Raw genomic sequence first — 19,348 nt, forward strand, 5'->3', positions numbered from 1 at the left:
GCTATGATAAATTTATTCATACTTAAAAAAAACATTTTAATGCCTTGTGTAATATGTATCACTGAAATTCTATAATAAATTTGCTGCTATTAATTATGCAAAAAGATAGGGGTCAATATGGTTAAACATTAAGATGTTAGACTAAGACTTGGTATCTTTGGCCTTTAATTCTCATTTTATCCTATTATATATTTTTAGGTTATTTTTTTCTACTCTCCATGTCTTAAAAAAGTTGAAATGATAGAGTTGTCAAGACTGCTTCTTATCAAGGCATACCAGTTGCAAGGCATGCAACTCTTCCTGAAAAGTTCAGTACTCATATGGGTACCATCACTGTGAGAATACTTGGAGATATCTGATAGTAAGGATTAAAAAAAAAAACCTCCATAGCCTGAGGTAAGATTTAACCTTTTTGTCGTAGTAACTGTGGTGATTTTTAAAATTAATTTATCTATTTTTTAGACAAAATGGTCTTAATTCCAGAAATTATATTGTAATATAATAATATAGTATAATATAGTTAATTGTATTGTATTGTATTGTATTGTATTGTATTGTATTGTATTGCATTGCATTGCATTGCATTGCAATTGTACACTACACTACACTACACTACACTACACTACACTACACTACACTACACTACACTACACTACACTACATTACATTACTGAGAGCCTAATTAGCAAGTATTCTCCTAGCTTTTTCCAAGGCAGATCCATAATAATTCTAATTCTCTTCCCATTATTTCTCCGTGCAGGTAAGGATTAGCAAATGACTTCTCCCTCCACCTCAGTTTTTCCTGAGAATAGGAATTTATGTCTTAAATGAATGAATGAATTTCAACTGGGATGCAGCTGTTGATCAAACAGATAAAGAAACTTTCACCTTTTTAGGATTATAATCTATGCTGTTCGCTAATGAGAATCTGCGGATTATCTGGACCCTTTTCAGTCTGGTTTCAGACCTGGTTATAGCACAGAAACTGCCTTGGTCACGCTGATGGATGATTTCTGGCGAGCCCGAGACAGGGATCATTCATCTGTCTTGGTGCTACTTGACTTCTCAGTGGCTTTCGCTACCATTGACCATGGTATCTTTCTGGGGCGACTAAGAGAGCTAGGAGTGGGAGGCACTGTGTTGCGGTGGTTCGCCTCCTATCTCTCTGGTCAATCACAGTCAGTGCTGGTAGGAGGACAGAGGTCGACCCCTAGGCCCATTGTCCCTCAGGGCTCGGTCCTCTCTCCCTTCCTATTTAACATCTACATGAAACCACTGGGTGAAATAATCCGATGACATGACATGGGGTGGGATATTAGCAATATGCTGATGATACCCAGCTGTATATCTCCACCCTGCATCAGTTCAGTGAGGCAGTAGATGTGATGTGCTGGTGCCTGGAGGCTGTGAGGATCTGGATGGGAGTAAACAGGCTCAGACTTAACCCAGACAAGACGGAATGACTCTGGGTATTGCCCCCTAAAGACTATGTTGATTGTCCATCCTTGGTTCTGGGGGGTGAGAAAGTGCCCCCCTCAGAATGGGCTCATAATTTGGGTGTCCTTCTAGACTCACTGCTGAAACTGGAACAAAATCTGACAGCTGTAGCTAGGAGGACCTTTGCACAGGTTCGTCTGGTGCACCAATTGTGACCCTACTTGGATCAGGAGGCTCTCCTCACAGTCACTCGCCCTTGTCACCTCACGGTTGGATTATTGCAACGCGCTCTACATGGGGCTACCCTTGAAACGTGTTTGGAGACTACAGTTGGTCCAGAATACAGCTGCGCGAGTTATAGTCAGTGCGCCTAGATACACCCACATTACACCAATTCTCCGCAAGCTGCACTGGCTCCCTATTGGTCTCCGTGTGCAATTCAAGGTGTTGATCATTACCTTTAAAGCCCTATATGGCTCAGGGCCAGGCTATCTTCGAGACCGTCTTCTATCACATAGCGGAAGGCACCGAGGTCTTGGATTCTCCTTATCTCTGGGGGCAGCTGATTCCAGAGGGTAGGTGCCCCCACAGAAAAGGCCTCCTCCTGGGGGCCACCAGCCTACATTGTTTGGCTGATGGCACCCCGAGGAGGCCCTCTCTGTGGGAGCGCACAGCTCGATGGGAGGTCATCAGTATCAGCAGGCGGTCTCGAAGATAACTAGGTCCTATGCCATGCAGCACTTTAAATGTGGTAACCAAAACCTTGAAGCACACCCGGAAGACCACTGGGAGCCAGTGCAGCTCACGCAGGAGAGGTGTTATGTGGAAGCACCATGCAGCTCCCGTAACTACCTGCGCGGCCGCATTCTGGACCAGTTGGAGGCGTGAATGACTGTGCACAGGGAATCCCGATCAAGAAAGGGCCGCAACTGGCGGATCAGGCGAACCTGACAAAAGGTCCTCCTGGCTACAGCCGTGAGATGTTCCTCTAAAGACAGCTGCATATCCAGGAGGACTCCCAGATTGCGAGCCCTCTCCGCGGGGGCCAAAGACTCGCCTCCAATAGTCAGTGATGGAGTCAACTGACTATACCGGGATGCCGGGAACCACAGCCACTCAGTCTTGGAAGGATTGAGCTTGAGCCTGTTCCTCCCCATCCAGATCCGCACAACCTCCAGGCACTGGGACATCACTTCAAGAGCATTGTGGGGTGGCCTGGGGTGGAGATGTACAACTGGGTGTCATCAGCGTACTGGTGGTACTTCACCCCAAAGCCACGGATGATCTCACCCAGCAGCTTCACATAAATGTTGAACAAAAGGGATGAGAGGATCGACCCCTGAGGCACTCCACAAATGAGAGCCCTTGAGGTCGACCTCTGCCCCCCTGCCAACACGAACTGCGACCGGTCTGAGAAAAAAGAGGAGAACCACCGTAACACGGTGCCCCCCATCCCTAACTCTTCCAACCGGTGCAGCATGATACCATGGTCGATGCCTGGGGCGGACCCATCTTGTTGGCTCCGCCTCCCTGTGGCGGGGTGTAGCGGTTCGAAGGTCCAGGCAAAGGAGCAAGTGGTCTGACCATGACAAGGGTTCCATGTCTATATCCCCTATAACAAGACCACTCAACCACTGGCCAGAGACAAAAATCAAGTCCAGAGTGTGACCCCCCCTGTGGGTGGGGCCATGAACTAACTGGGTCAGGTCCATGGTTGTCATGGAAGCCATGAACTCCCGAGCCATCTCAGACGTTTCACCAATGGATGGCAAGTTGAAATCACCCATGACCATAATCCTGGGTGTATCAACTGCCACCATGGCTATCACGTCGAGTAGCTCGGGCAGGGCCGTTGCCACACGACAGGGAGCCAGGTATGTAAGCAACAAGCTCATCTGAACCCCATGACCCCATCTCACAAAGAGGGATTCACATCCGGCAGTCTGTGGCACAGTGGTCTCCCTCGGACCAAGACCTTCTTTAATAATAACCGCCACCCCACCCCCCCACCACTCCCCTGGGAACTGAGAAGAATGCCTATATTGATTGATTGAATGCATGAATAAAATTCATAAATAAAACATAGCTCGCTAGCAAAGCATATACTCTGCATGCAAAAATTTGGCCCTAGGTACAGATACAACCTCCTTAAGCGGAGCTGGGGAAAAGTCCTGTTTGAAATTTGAAGAGCCACTTTGGAAAACTTAACTGTAAAATAATTATTATTCCAAAGGTGATTAGAAAATGAGATAGTACAACCCAGGGTCCATAAAGACTCAGCTACGGTTGACAACTTGATTCGTCGACAAAACCCAGACCTGCCAGATGACCTCTATCCTGCAGTTTCTTCATATGGAGAAGCTGTCCAATGGACAACCTTTGACCTCTCCATATAGTGTTGAACCAAGCTTGCCACAGATCTATTGGTCATCACTGTGTCTAGAGATGTTTAGTTGTCTGTTTTTCCCATCTGAGAGTCTGCCTGTTTTGTTATTAAGCAGTTATGTGGGTAGTATTTTTATGATAAGGAAAATATACAAAGAAAAGTTACAGAATACACTTCTTTGTCTTACTTTATTGAATTCCACTGTCTCAAGATATTATAAACCAGCCAGCTTTGTCCTTGTCAGTCCTTTAAGGTAAACCAGATTAAGAAATGCTACCCTATTATTGCAAGGCATTGCCTCAGAATCTTGAAAGCCTGTCAAAGTTTATCTCTGCCCCATGTTACACTAAACAAAATCAAGGTGGGTTATTTTGACTTTCTGTATAATGTTTCCTTCAGTTTCCAGGCTATGCAATCTTTTCTGCTCATTGTTTCTTAATCATTTCATCATATCTCCTCCAAGGTCATCTCTGAATTTTTTTACAGTTTGTATTAGAAGCCAGTTAAGAAAAACCAGCTAAAAGCAGTAAAATATAGTGATGCAAAATAGGAGAATTGATGCACTGTTAAATATAAAAAAATAATTTAATCACTTAGGCTTTACATCCAAACAAGTAAGCATATATTTCAGGAATATTTCAATTCACACATTCCTGAAAAATATGCCTACTTATTCATAGGCATCATTTGATTCTTAGATACCTCAGATGGAACCTAGAAAATTACACATAAAAGTTAGGGTAGAGACAGTTTCAATCATTCCATTCCCAACATGTGGTACCCGTGGAAGTATTTTTTCCCATAACAAGTAATATTGCCAAAGTTTTCTATATTGATTGATTCTGTTATACAAATGATGCCAAAATAAAAACATGGGCAGAATAATAAAATCCCTGTGAATTTGTGAACTCTGCATTTCTGCCACATCCCTGCCATAGGGCCTTTAGCATTCCTAGACTGATACCATAGGATCTGAATTTAAGACTACTTAATGACATCATCCTCCCATAAGGTGCTAAGGAAAAGCCCAGAGATGGAGTAGGCCCGTGATGGCGAACCTATGGCACGCATGCCACAGGTGGCACACAGAGCCATATCGGTGGGCATGCAAGGCTTGCCCTAGCCTAGCTCATTCCAGCGCGCATGTGCATGCAGGCCAGCTGACTCTCAGGCCTTCTGGGCCTACTGGAAGTTAAGAAACAGGCTGTTTCCGGCCTCCGGGGGGTAGGGAAGGCCATTTTCACCCTCCCCAGGCTCCTAGGAAGCCTCTGGAGCCTGGGGAGGGCAAAAAACAGGCCTACAATGCCACCGTGCCATCGCATGCTAAAAGCAGGGGGAGCATGGGGGGGTTGAGCGTGCATGCGCGGGGGAATAGGGCTCACTGAATTATGGGTGTGGGCACATGCGCATATGACTCCCCCCCACTTTCCCCGCTTTTGGCACGTGACAGCAAAAAAGTTAGCCATCACTGGAGTAGGCTCTCTTCTTTAGACCAATATATTGAAAAATCACGATCAAGAATCTAATATTTTTCTCTGTGGACTCGAACTAAAAAACAAATCACTTGATTCCATTTCTAGATAAAATGTTTCTAAAATAAATCTATATCATTCTAGCCTTTTAAGAGGTTCTTTATTCTACCTAGAAACTGATTTAAATTCTTTCTTTTAGAAAAGGTAGGAGATACATTTAGAGTTATAAATCTAGTGCTAAAGCATAGAAAAATTCTTGTTTTTTAAGCCATACCTAAATTTAAGTTAAGAACCAGTTTGGCCTTTTTCAATTCTAGGGTGATATAATCTCCTTGCTGGCCTTCTCCATGGAAGAGTACGCCTTCACTTTCAATGGTTTTAAATTTCAAAGCGATGACATCTTTCAGTGTTTTCAGTGTTTTCTTCTTGTGTCCAAATCTGTACGGTAATACAGCATGGCCATCAAAATTGATAACATCAGCCCCTAAAAAGGAAAATAAAATTATTGCTGAGTACTTATGTACTGCTTAGGCTAAGTAAAACAAAATGTTATGTATTTATATCAAGACAAGCAAGTAAATATTTAAGGAATGCGTGATCTTACATATTCAAATGCCATATGGAAAACTGTACATCAGTTTATGAAGTTATAAAATAATCTCTCCTGATTATTTTTATTAATACAGTATAATAGAATAGTGACTTAATATATTGTTAAATGTATGGGCCTTTGGTTGCATCCAACTGGATCATCAGGGATGTGCTGGTTGATTGTTCTTGTGCCATCTTCTCTTGGACAATAAATCACAAAAACAGCTGTCTGAATATGGTACTGTGTATTCACACTAACTCTCAGTATCCTGGGCTCATAACCAGTGTTAAGGAATAACCCTTGAGTGGCAAGGGTGTGCACATGAAAGCGGTTGAGAGTAGTTATGAATAAGCACAGATACACCACACAGATACACTGAGTCGTGTTAAAATAAAGCACAGTCCAATAAACAAAATCTTCATACCAGTCGTATTAATCATACACAGTAAATAGTTCCTCTGGAGTTGCAAACAGTAATACAGTAAGTCAGATAGAGATATCAGAGAGCAATAACAACAAAGAGAACAAGCCATATTTCTAGCTCCCTCTTAAGGACATTGGCAACAAAGCTAATCAATCAGGACACAGTATGATGCAATACAGCAGTCTTAAAGCTATACAATACAATACAATACACTGCAAACATACATTAATGGTTTATATATTGCCAACCCAACAAGTTAGGTAATAGTCATATTCCTAACAAAAGCGATGAATTTTCAGTATCACCTGTCCCAGCTCTAGAAGAAGCAAATCAAATCTGAAAGATCAAACAAAATCAGCTGCTTTCAGCTTGTATTCAAGATTCTAGTTGTCAGTTATAAAACCATGCTTAACATGGGGCCACTTCTCTCCAGTTGTTTCTACGCATCCCATATTGTCTGACAGGAGATGTATATTCCATGTCCGTTCAATTAAAGTGTGTCATTTTGTGGAACCTTGGAAGTGTATCTTTTCTGACCTATGTCTATCTTCTAGAACACCATACTCTGCCATCCCCTTCCCCCGTTACAAACCTAATGATTGTTTGCTCAGTCCTCATTTTATCCTCCATATAGTCATTCTGGAATATACAACTGGCTGAAAGAAAATAATGGCTTAAGGCCATTTAGAGAGTTCCACAGCCAAATCTTTCTTATTCATTCAAAGATATACCAAAATTCCCATATGTCTATACACAACAACATTATTCAAACCCATATTTGTAATTCCAACTATGTTCTTCCTGCGTCATTATCATTAACCACCATAATAAAAGCAAGAAGGGCTTTTGGAAGAAACGTGAATTCTTTTTTTTTTTTATTGAAAAAGTTTTTCAAATACAATTTTTCCCCCTTTCCCCCCCTCCTCCCTAACCCCCCCTCGCCCTCCCCTCCCCCTGTGGCTTCTTCAAGGTACAACCCAAATTCATAACAGATTATATAATACTTTACCCTCCCCTTGCTCCATCCCCCATATGCTGACCCTTTCTTTCTCATAATATTATTATATCCCCCTTATACTATACATTTCGAAATAACATTCTACTATAACATTATATAATAACTCCTAATTTAGCATAGTAATATTATTATATCCCCCAATTTAACAATTTCTACTCATGATCTACTCTTTTACTCCTCCCCCAAACATATATCTCTTAAATCAAATCTTTTTTGTATATTAATATGACATTTCAAAGCAACCTTCCACTATAAAACAATATAATAAATCCTAATTTAACATTTATTCAACTCATAGTCTGCCCATTTCCTCCACCCCCATAGATATATCTCTTAACTCAAATCTTTTACATATATTCATATCTAAACATAATATCCCTTTTCTTCAACTAAACAATCAATAAGCTAACCTATCTCCACCCACTTCCCTACAAAACTACCATACATAATAGTTCTTGATATCTTTATTCTTCTGCCCACACCACTAAGAAGTATTCCCTTATATAAATAAAATCCTCAAATGATTTAAGCTTGTAATCCATATAATATCTTCTGTAGTGTCTTTCAGCTGGATTGTTAACTCCATCATCCATATTAGGGTAACATCACATCCTAATTCCAACAGTATGTTCGGTATCTTCAATTACCATCTGCCCCCATCAACAATAGATGTCTTGATATATAAAAAACAACCACCCGAGTGACTTTATATTTGTATTCCATATAGTGTCTATAGTAGTGTCTTTCATCTAAATTATTAATTCCAACCACCGTAATAGGGTAACAACCAGATCTTCTGTGTGCTCCAATCCCATAACTCTCTTGCCTTGTAGCTCAACCTAAACGTAATACATTTATCAAAGAATCCAAAATAGATAATTCCAATCCATTCAGTTTAAGGCCCTTTCACATCCCAAAGGTAGAGCACTGCAGAGGTCTGTCACTCTCCTCAGGATAATATAAATCAATACTTTGCCTCAGCTATCTTTTCATATATTCAATCATCTCTTAGATAACTGGCATTGCACTGTTGTTTAGTTTAAAAGTTTTTGTTTTTGTAAGACCTGCTTCTTCTTTTCTTGACTTTTTGTGGGTTAGATCTCCATCCTGATTTCCTTTCTATAAATTGTGTATCAACTATTTAGTTTTCATGCTGATCTAAAACTTGATCTTGTTGGTTTTGCTTTTGTGGCTTAAGTCTCCATTCTGGTTTCTTTTCTTTGAGTTGTATGTCAACTGATTGATTTCTATGCTGGTCTGTAACTTGATGAATCATCACATTAGAATCCAAAGCCACCTCTCTTGTATTTATAAATAATCCAGCTGTAACCTCTGAAGGAGAATCCAGAAGCTGCTCATCTACAAAGTCCTCTGTAACTTGTTGTTTTTCCATTACTTCCATCTCTTTCTACTTATCCTGAATTTCTATCTCTTGTTGATTTTGCTTTTCTTTATTCCACTCATGTATTATACATGAAGATGTTGAACCCATTTTAACATCCATGTTAAACACCCATGACCCTTGTCATGGTCTGACCACTCGCTCCTTTGACTGGACTTTCAACCGCTGCACCCCGCCGCAGGGAGGCGGGACCGACCAGGTGGTTCCGCCCCAGGTGCCTGATGGACCCTGATAGGTTCCAGATGGAGCTTGGGCCATTTCCTGAGACTCTGGCTCATGACTCGGCTGAAGACCTGGTGGCCGCCTGGGATAGTGCGGCTGCCGGGGCCTTGGACCGTGTCGTGCCTTTGCGGCCTCTGACCCAGCACCGAACTCACCTAGCTCCTTGGTTCTCCGAGGAGCTCAGGGAGATGAAGCGCCGGAAAAGTCACCTGGAGAGTAGTTGGAGGACCAGCCACTCCGAATCCGACCGAACACTGGTGAGGTCTCATATTAAGACCTACCTAGTGGCGATAAAAGCGGCGAAATCTAGCTATTTTGCCGCTCTTATCGCGTCATCAGATAATTGCCCGGCTGCCCTGTTTAGGGTGACCCGCTCCCTCCTCCATCTGGAAGTGCAGGATGACCCCTTGCAGGGCCGAGCTTAGGACTTTGTGTATCTATATGACAAAATCGCTCAGATTCGGGAAGGGCTGGCCTCTGACTGGGTATGTCCGGACGGGATGACTGAGGCAGGTCTTGAGAGTGTTATCTGGGGGGAGTTCGATCCTGTGGCTCCCGAGGACATGGACAGGGTCCTGGGACGGCTGAACGCGACCACATGTTTATTGGACCCGTGCCCCTCCTGGTTGGTACTGGCTTCCCGGGAGGTGACATGAGGCTGGCTCCAGAAGATTGTTAACGCTTCTTTGAGTGAGGGGGTCCTGCCGGCCACTTTGAAAGAAGCGGTTGTGAAGCCCCTCCTCAAGAAGCCCTCTCTGGATCTGGCTGTTTTGGCTAACTATCGTCCAGTCTCCAACCTTCGCTTTGTTGCGAAGGTTGTTGAGAGTGTGGTGGCGCAACAGCTTCCCTGGTACCTGGATGAAGCTGTCTATCTAGACCCGCTCCAGTCCGGCTTCCGGCCTGGGCACAGCACGGAAATGGCATTGGTCGCGTTGGTGGATGATCTCTGGAGGGCTCAGGATAGGGGTTGCTCCTCTATCCTGGTCCTGTTAGACCTCTCAGCAGCTTTTGATACCATCGACCATGGTATCATGTTGCACCGGTTGGCGGGGTTGGGGGTGAGGGACACCTTTCTGCGGTGGTTCTCCTCCTACCTCTCTGACCGGTCACAATCTGTGTTGACAGGGGGGCAGCGGTCGACCCCGAGGCACCTTGCTTGTGGGGTGCCACAAGGGTCGGTCCTCTCGCCCCTTCTGTTCAACATTTATGTAAAGCCGCTGGGTGAGATCATCCGTGGCTTCGGGGTGGAGTTCCATCAGTACGCTGATGACACCCAGCTGTACATCTCCACCCCAGGCCACCCCAACGATGCCCTTGAAGTGATGTCCCAGTGCCTGGAGGCCGTGCGGGCCTGGATGGGGAGAAACAGGCTCCAACTCAACCCCTCCAAGACCGAGTGGCTGTGGCTTCCGGCATCCTGATATAGCCAGCTGATGCCATCGCTGGCTATTGGGAGCAAATCACTCGCCCCCACGGAGAGGGCTCGTAACTTGGGCGTCCTCCTGGACGCACGGCTGTCTTTAGAAGATCATTTGACGGCCGTGGCCAGGGGGACTTTTTATCAGGTTCGCCTGATACGCCAGTTACGCCCCTTTCTAGATTGGGACTCCCTACACACAGTCACTCAGGCACTCGTCACTTCCCGCCTGGACTACTGCAACACTCTCTACATGGGGCTCCCCCTGGGGTGCACCCGGAGGCTCCAGCTGGTCCAGAATGCAGCCACGCGGGGGATTATGGGGGCGACGAGGCGCTCCCATGTGACACCTCTCCTGCGCGAGCTGCACTGGCTCCCGGTGGTCTTCCGGGTGCGCTTCAAGGTGTTGATGACCACCTTTAAAGCGCTCCATGGCTTAGGGCCGGGGTACTTACGAGACCACCTTCTGCCACCAATAGCCTCCCACCGGCCAGTACGCTCGTACAGAGTGGGCCTCCTCAGGGTGCCGTCCGCCAGACAATGTCGGCTGGTGACTCCCAGGGGGAGAGCCTTCTCTGTGGCAGCGCCCACCCTCTGGAACAACCTCCCCCCAGAGATACGTACAATAACAGACCTCCGGATTTTTCGTCAGGCCCTGAATCCCATTTATTTCAACTAGCTGGGCTGGCTTGAGTTAAATTTTAAATTGATTTTAAATTGGGTTGTTTTAATTTACGGCCAAAATATTTAATTATTTTAAACTGTTTTTAAATTTTGTATGTTCTGTTTTTTACTTTGGCTGTTCACCGCCCTGAGTCCTATTTGGAGAAGGGCGGTATAGAAATAGGAACAAATAAATAAATAAATAAATAAAATAAGAACCTTATAGTAAAATTATTCCGCTTTTTCAACAGAATTTAGTTGGTATCTTTCTCCTTGATATCTCAATATTATGCCAACATCCCACCTGAATGAGATGTTTTGTTTGTTTAGCTCAGTCACCAAAAATCCGAATTTCTTTCTATCTTTTAATATCTTGGGCGGCAACTCTTTATATATCCAGATCTTTCTTCCATACAATTGTAGAGTGGAATTAAAAGATTTTTGCACAATATCATTTCTTATTTCTTTATCTATAAAATAAATCACCACATCTCTAGGCAATTGCCTTTGCTTTGTAATCCAAGAATTTATTCTATAGGCCTTGTCGATCTTACAAGATACCGCCTCTGGATGAATCTTTAAAATCCCAGCCAGAACTTCAGCAGATATTTTTCTTAAATCATCTCTATTATTTTCCTGTAACCCTCTCATTCTCTCATTCTCAAATTCTGTGAGCCTGTATTGCATCATTGTAACTTCTTTTTCAATCCCTTGTTTTATATTTTCTGCATTGTAAGTCTCGTGATCAGCTTCCTTTTTAGACTTTACTTCAGAGCTATTGTCTTGAATATTTATCAAATCATTTTCCATTCTTTGTATTTTATTGTTCAAATTATAAATCTTATCATCAACTTCCTCCATTTTGGACTCTAATAACTTGATATTTGTATCCATCTTTATAACTATTTCTGAAAAAGCATTAGTCACTGTTACAATCTTTCTTTGTAAGTTATCATACTTTAATTGTATGAATTCTTTAATTTCCTGCTTAAATTTTTCAAAATTCTTGTTCACAATCTCGTCATTGCCATTTCCTTCAAAACAAATTCTTTTAAATTAAAACCATTCTTCTGAGTCTGTAAACTCGAAACTTGTTCACATAATTGTAAATGGGGGAAACCCTCCCCCCCCCGCTGCTTGTTTGTCTGGCTTTGTTAATTTTAATGCCATCCTGCCACACAGACAAACTCTTTTTGAAGAAAGAGGACTTCTCTCCAACAAGATCAATATCAGATCTCCAAGAAAAAAGAGAGACTTAGAATAGAGATTTTTTCTTTTCTCTATTTTAGCCAGCACTGTTTGCTCCGCTACTTTGTAACTTGTTACGGAAGGACTTTCACTTTTGGCTACTTCTCAAGCCTCAGCGGTCGCCATTTTAAGCTTTTTTTCCCCATTCACTTAGAAACACTTATAAAATCATTAAAAATACTTGCAATTTAGGGTCCCAAGTCCAGATCTCATCCTCTTTAATTAAGCAATCTGTTGTTTTCGTTGAAAGGTTTGATCTCGTCGCCTGGCTCTGCAAAAGGCAGAGGTCTCCCGAAGCCCAGAGCAGCGGCGAAGGAAATAGGGAGCCTCATCCTGCTTTGTCCCCAAGAGTAAAAGAAAAACTCTGGGAACTTCGCAGAGGGCTCTACCTGCCCTCGCCTGCTCTATATCACATTTCCTTATGGAAATGGAGTTTTTCGAGCCGCCTTTCAGATGTAAAGGCAGCTCTTTACGAGCGACGGGGCTGGCGGTCTCAAAGGACCGTCTGATGGCGACGGAAGTCAAATCGGAAGCCCGGAAGAAACGTGAATTCTTGAGAAGAATGGAAAAAGAGATAAGATTTGGATTCTGTGAAAGCTGAAGGAGAAGGAAGAAGAAAGGAAAGCTTGATTGTAATGTGGGGAAGGAAGAGAGCAGCTTTATTATTTAGTAATTATTAGATTTCCAGCAGGCACAGTGTTCTTATTCTAAAAACAAAAGTGCCAGAAAGTATTGGACATATGGTAATCTTATATTATATAAGCAACACAAATACATAAATATATCCATCTGTTGCTTTATACTCCAAGGACATAATGAAGTTTACTGATTGCAATTTGTTTTACAACAAACAAAATAACAAAATGCCTTGCAATACAAAATAATCCTTACCTTGAAAAGACAGCCTACACTATTTCACATCATACATTAAGAAGAGAAATTAGTTAATAAATCAATATAACACTTAAATTTTCTACTTGTAACTTATGCAGATGAACTAAAGCAAGGCCCAAGGGACTACTTAGGTTTACCTCATAAAATAATTAATGGCACAATGCTCATTGAATGCTTTTTAAAAAGCAATAAATTCCTGAGAAAAGTTACCATCTTGCAGGTTCAACAAAGCCTCCAGTTAAATCTATGCTCTTGCTTCTAAAGTCAGAATCATGGGACATAATTAATCCCTCTTTTAAATTAAAGAATATCTAATGTGGAATAGGGAAAAAAAGAATCTATTTGTAGTAGTTACCCTACACTTAATTTTTTGTGTGTTTCTGTAGGTGAGACTTACCTTTTTCGTGTATACCTCTTCAAATATACTAACTGACTGTGTTCATACACCGTACTGAAATCTGTTTTGTTTTAACCACAGCTTGTTGCATAGACTATATTGGACTTCACACATTGTCCTAAAGATTTATAAACTACAGCTAATAGGTTCCTAGAGCATGCTAGGCTGAAAGTAAAAAAAATTATTGTGGCTTAGCAGAACAACACTGTAAAATTGTTGCAAAATTCATACAACAACAACAACAAAAACAACAACAAAAACAACAACAAAAACAACAACAACAACAACAACAACAATAATAATAATAATAATAATAGTAATAATAATAATAATAATAATAATAATAATAATAATAATAATAATAATAATAATAATTTTATTTCTATACCGCCCTTCTCCCGAAGGACTCAGGGCGGTGTACAGCCTATTTAAAAACACAAAACAAAACAACTATTAAAATTTAAAATCATGAAATAGATTAGGCTCAAATTAAAATCCCAGAAATTTAAAATACCCAAATTTAAAATTATTATGTTGATAGCCCGGCCTGGCGGAACAACAGGGTCTTCAGTGCGCAGCGAAACACCCAGAGGTCGGAGATCTTACGTATTTCCAGGGGCAGTTTATTCCACAGGGCTGGGGCTCCCACAGAGAAGGCCCTCCCCCTGGGTGTCGCCAGCCGATGGGAGGCTATTGGTGGCAGAAGTCGGTCTCGAAGGTACCCGGGTCCTATGCCATGGAGCGCTTTAAAGGTGGTAACCAATACCTTGAATCGCACCCGGAAGACCACTGGGAGCCAGTGCAGCTCGCGCAGGAGGAGTTGTGCCCATAACCACCCGCGCAGCCGCATTCTGGACCAGTTGGAGCCTCCGAATGCTCTTCAAGGGGAGCCCCATGTACAACAGTCCAACCGGGAGGTAACAAGGGCGTGAGTGACCGTGCGCAGGGCATCCTATGCAATCTTTATATTAATGATATAAACAACACGTAATGCCATATAGTGAACATCTAATAAATATGTTCTTCAGACTCAACCTTTCAACATGTTTCCTCTCCTGTTGGTTTTCTCATTATGACACCCCTTCATAAATTACTATTTTCTTTGAGTCCTCCAGGGGCTATTTTAAAATTTAGGGGCTGATCTAAAGACAGTTGAAGTTGATAGGAATTTGTTCACAATCTTCAGCTTAATTTGAATTAAGCCATCAAGGGAGATTGTCCAAAAGCACATTGAAAAGATACGTTTAACCACAAAAACAAAACCATTTGGCCCACCAGCCCTTTTAGAATTTAAAGAAAATTCAACTGTAGGCATCCTGCAGTCTAAGTGTGACTATTTCACAGTTTAGGATGTATCAACTGCTCTCTTTCACTTTTAAAAGTTTAAAATTACTTGAATTATTATCAAAGGGATAATAGCTAGAAAAGGATTTCTACCAAAAAGTAGAAATATAACCTATTATAGGTTATATGTATAGGTTGAATAATATGATAAGAACCTTCAATTGAAAAATGAAGAAGCTTGGCTTGTCCCCGCTGGACGCTCCTTCGGGATCGTCGAACCCCACTGCCTGTAAGAGCTGCCTTTTTCAGCGGAATGGCGGCTCGAAAAAACTCCGTTTCCATTAGGAAACAGAGATAGAGCCGGCTGGGGTGGGTAGAGTCCTCTGCCTAATCCCAAAAGTTTTTTATTTACTTTTGGGAGGGAGCGGAAGAGACTCCCCGTATCCCCAGCCGATGCTCCAGGCTCTGGGAAATCTCTGCTACACGCAGAGCTAGGGGGCAGAAGCAAGCCTGTAAATCTGTCAAATAAATTAATTAAAGAAGATATGAGCTGGACTTCTGATCCTGAAGCGCAAGTATTCTTTTTATTCTATTTTGCCTAAGAAGTGAAGTGAAGGGAAAAAAGTTTTTTTTTAAATGGTGATTGCTGCTGCGGCTTGAAGAGAGGCTGAAAGGGAAACTCCTTCTGTTTTCAATTACAAAGTAGCGGAATGAATACTTTTGGCTGTAACTGAAGGCAAAACCTCACTCTCACTTTTGTTTTTTTTTCCTTTTTTTTCCCTTGGGGATCTGATATTGATCTTGGTTGGAAAAAAGTTTTTTTTTCTCTTTTCCAGTAAATTTTGTCTGCGTGGAAAAATGGCACTGAGACTTATAAAGCTAGACAAACAGGCAGTGGGGGGGGGATTCCCCCATTAATAAATTACATCAACAAGTTTTAACTCTCCAGTCTCAGAAACCTGACTTTAATATAATAGAATTTCTTCTTGAGGAGATTGTAAGAAGGGATGAGATTGTGAATCAGCAACTTGAAAAATTTAAGTTGGAAATCAAAGAAATTGGTGAATTGGTGAAATCTAAGTTTGGCTTTTTGGATCGAAAGATTTTAAAAACAGCTAATGGCTTAGCAGACTTTGTGATTCAGTTGGAAGCAAATACTAAATTATTAGAGTCTAAAATGAAAGAAACTGAGGAGAATTTGGATGACAAGATCCAAAAAATTAAAAAGGATTTGGCAAACACTCAGGATAATAGCTCAGAAGACAAACTTAAAATGGAGGCTGACCAAAAGACTGGTAATGAAGAAAATGTACAACAGAGGATTGAAAGAGAAGTTTTAATGATTCAACACAATTTTACAGAATATGCAATTAGACTGAGAGGTCTGCAGGAAAATGACAGAGATGATTTAAGGAAGATATCTTCTGAAATTCTGGCTGGGATTTTAAAGGTTCAACCTGATGAAGTGTTTTGCAGGATTGACAGAATTTATAGAATAAACTCCTGGTTGGCAAAACAAAGGCAATTGCCTAGAGATGTGGTGATTTATTTTATAGACAAAGAAATTAGAAATAATATTGTGCAGAATTCTTATGATTCTACTTTGCAATTTTGTGGAAGAAAGATTTGGATTTTTAAGGAACTCCCGCCCAAGATGTTAATGGAGAGGAAGAAATTTGGTTTTCTAGTGAATGAGTTAAAAAAAAGGAATATTCTATTTAGGTGGGACGTCCCAGTTGGTTTAATATTGAGACACCAAGGAGTAAGATACCAACTGAATACTGTCGAAAAAGCGGAAGAATTTTATCAAAAATTTTTAAAAATAAATTTAACATCTTTAGGCATAACACAGGACAAGCAAAAGGAGTTGGAAATAAAGGGAAAACATCAAATTACAGAGGCTGTGGTAGATAAACTGTCTTCGGACTCCTTGGATACCCCAGCTGGACTGTCTATAAATTTGAGAGCAGTGTCATCTGATTCTAATGTGATGAATTATCAAGTTACAGACAAGTGCGTAAATCAACCAGTTGATATACAAGTGATGGAAAAGACATATGAGATAATAAAACAAAACCAACAAGATCAATTTACAAAGCAGAATGACAACCGATCAGCTGATACACAACTTGTAGGAAGGAAATCTGGATGGAAATGCAACCCGAAAAAGAAAAAGAAAAGAAACAGATCTCGTAGAAATAGTAGTTTCTAAACCAAGCAACAGTGAAGCCAGGGATTTTAAAAAATAAATGAATATGTGAAAAGATATTGGAGGCGAATTATCGTTTAATACTATCTTGAGGAAAGTGACAGATCTCTGCAATGCCGTGATTTTGGGATGTGGAAAGAGCCTTACATTGTTGGATTTGAACTATCTATTTTGGATTTCTTTTACCGATAAATATATTATAACTATTTTGAGTTACAAGGCAAGAGAGTCATGCTGGGGCATGCAGAAGATCTGGCTGTTACCCACTAAGATGATGGGAATTTACAATCCTGATGAAAACCACAATTACAACTATATGGAATATAATTATAATGTCACTCGGGTGGTTGTTTTTACTTTTATATATACATGAGGATATTCATTATTGATGGGGGCAGAAGATGACTGAAGATTTTGAATAAACTGTTGCACCAGGATGCTATGTTACCCTATTATGGATGATGGATTTAACAATCTAGTGGAAAGACATCAAAGAAGATACTAAATGAATTATAAATTTAAAGTTATTGTCTTTTCTCTTTTTATAAAATGGAATGTATATATAGACATATGTATATTTTAGCAGAGTGGGCAGTGGATTATATTTAGAATTATTTAGAATTGTAGTGTATGGTAATCTTGCAGGAAACTGGGTTGAAATAGGCTAGTTTAGTGATTGATTAGTTTAAGAAAAAGGATTTTTAAGTCATATATTTTGGGGAGTGGAAGAATTGGATAGAACTGAATAAATGTTAAATTTGGAGAAGGCTGCTTTGAAATGTTATATTAATATATATAAAAGATTAAAGGTTATGTTGTTGTAATAATAATAATATTTTATAAGTTTGGGGGAGGAGAAAAAGGGTAGACTATTGCGAAAAGCGGAGAAAAGCGGAGTTATAAGAATATTATGCTAAGGGTCAGTACTTTGAGGAGTGAGTAAGGGCATGGTAAAATATTATGTAATTAATTATGAATTAGCTTATTGTTGTGAAGAAGAAGTCACAGGGGGGGATGGGTGGTGAGGGGGGGTTAGGGAAGAAGGGGGGAAAGGGGGAAAAACTTGTATTTGAAAACTTTTTCAATAAAAAAAAAGAAAGAAAGAAAAATGAAGAAGCTTCATTTTCAGTAACACCTTGAGATTTTTCATGGTTAAACCAACATTATTCAAGCTGCTGTTTCTGAAAATTGCTGCAACCAGGTAACTAGTCTCTTGTTCATAAAAACTGTTTATTTTATTATTTTATTTTTATTTATTTATTTTGTCAAGCATATATAAGATAACAGTAAAAGTATAAACATAATTTGAATACATGAAAAGAGTAAGTAAAAAGGAATATTAGGACAAGGATGGTAGGCAATGCTGGTGCACTTATGCACGCCCCTTACAGACCTCTTAGGAATGGGGTGAGGTCAACAGTAGACAGTTTAAGGTTAAAGTTTTGGGGGTTTGGGGAAGAAACTACAGAGTCAGGTAGTGCATTCCAGGCATTGACCACTCTGAAGTCATATTATCTGCAATCGAATTTGGAGCGGTTTACCTTGAGTTTGTATCTATTATTTGCTCGGGTATTGTTGTGGTTGAAGCTGAAGTAGTCATTGACAGGTAGGACATTATGGCAGATAATTTTATGTACCATGCTTAGGTCAGACTGAAGTCGTCGTAGTTCTAAGTTGTCTAAGCCCAAAATTTGCAGTCTTGTGGCATAAGGTATTTCATTGCGAGTAGAGTGTGCTAATTTTTTTAATTCTATGAAGTAGAGAACAGAGCTACTACTGCAGCAAATGCAATTTCTTAAACACTGAAGAAAAAGACAGTAAGAGGAAACTACTACTATTGCAACCATCTCTCAGTTTGAAATAATGCTTTCTTTAAGAGAGCACAAAAAGGTCCCCTTCAATTCAGGAAACCACAGCTTTGTGTGAGTTTTGCTTCTCCATTCCTTTGAGAAATGGGTACATTGGAACTGACCTATCTCTGATCTTTATGTATTGATTGCTACTTTGGTACATCTCTATTCCTGCATGTTTACTCTAAGATAATCATATTTTTTGACAAAGTAGAATGTATAGGTGACAAATTGAGATCATTCTCTGGAATCCCCTCTTCAAAACCAATGAATTACCTGGTATTAATGTTAATGGCAATCCTGGCAATCAGTCAACAATAACAATAATATCTTCCAATACATTGTTCTACTCCAATGACTACTGAATGGCATGGTAAACATATGCATAATATATCCATATATAACACCATTGTACTGTATATAATTTAGTAAG

General features: G+C 40.8%; 1 protein-coding gene across 3 annotated transcripts in view; it reads right to left on the bottom strand.

Moving 5' to 3' along the window:
- Positions 1–19,348, bottom strand: part of CNTNAP2 (contactin associated protein 2) — a 1,550,102-nt gene that overhangs the window by 839,761 nt on the left and 690,993 nt on the right. For all 3 annotated transcript variants that reach the window (XM_060691806.2, XM_034416464.3, XM_087892376.1), the window contains exon 5: positions 5,570–5,779. In XM_060691806.2, the coding sequence (XP_060547789.1) occupies positions 5,570–5,779 (210 nt within the window). The remainder of the gene's footprint in view (positions 1–5,569; positions 5,780–19,348) is intronic.

The sequence above is a fragment of the Pantherophis guttatus genome, chromosome 4 (assembly GCF_059756535.1).
Source record: "Pantherophis guttatus breed Tessera chromosome 4, ASM5975653v1, whole genome shotgun sequence".
Lineage (NCBI taxonomy): Eukaryota > Metazoa > Chordata > Lepidosauria > Squamata > Colubridae > Pantherophis > Pantherophis guttatus.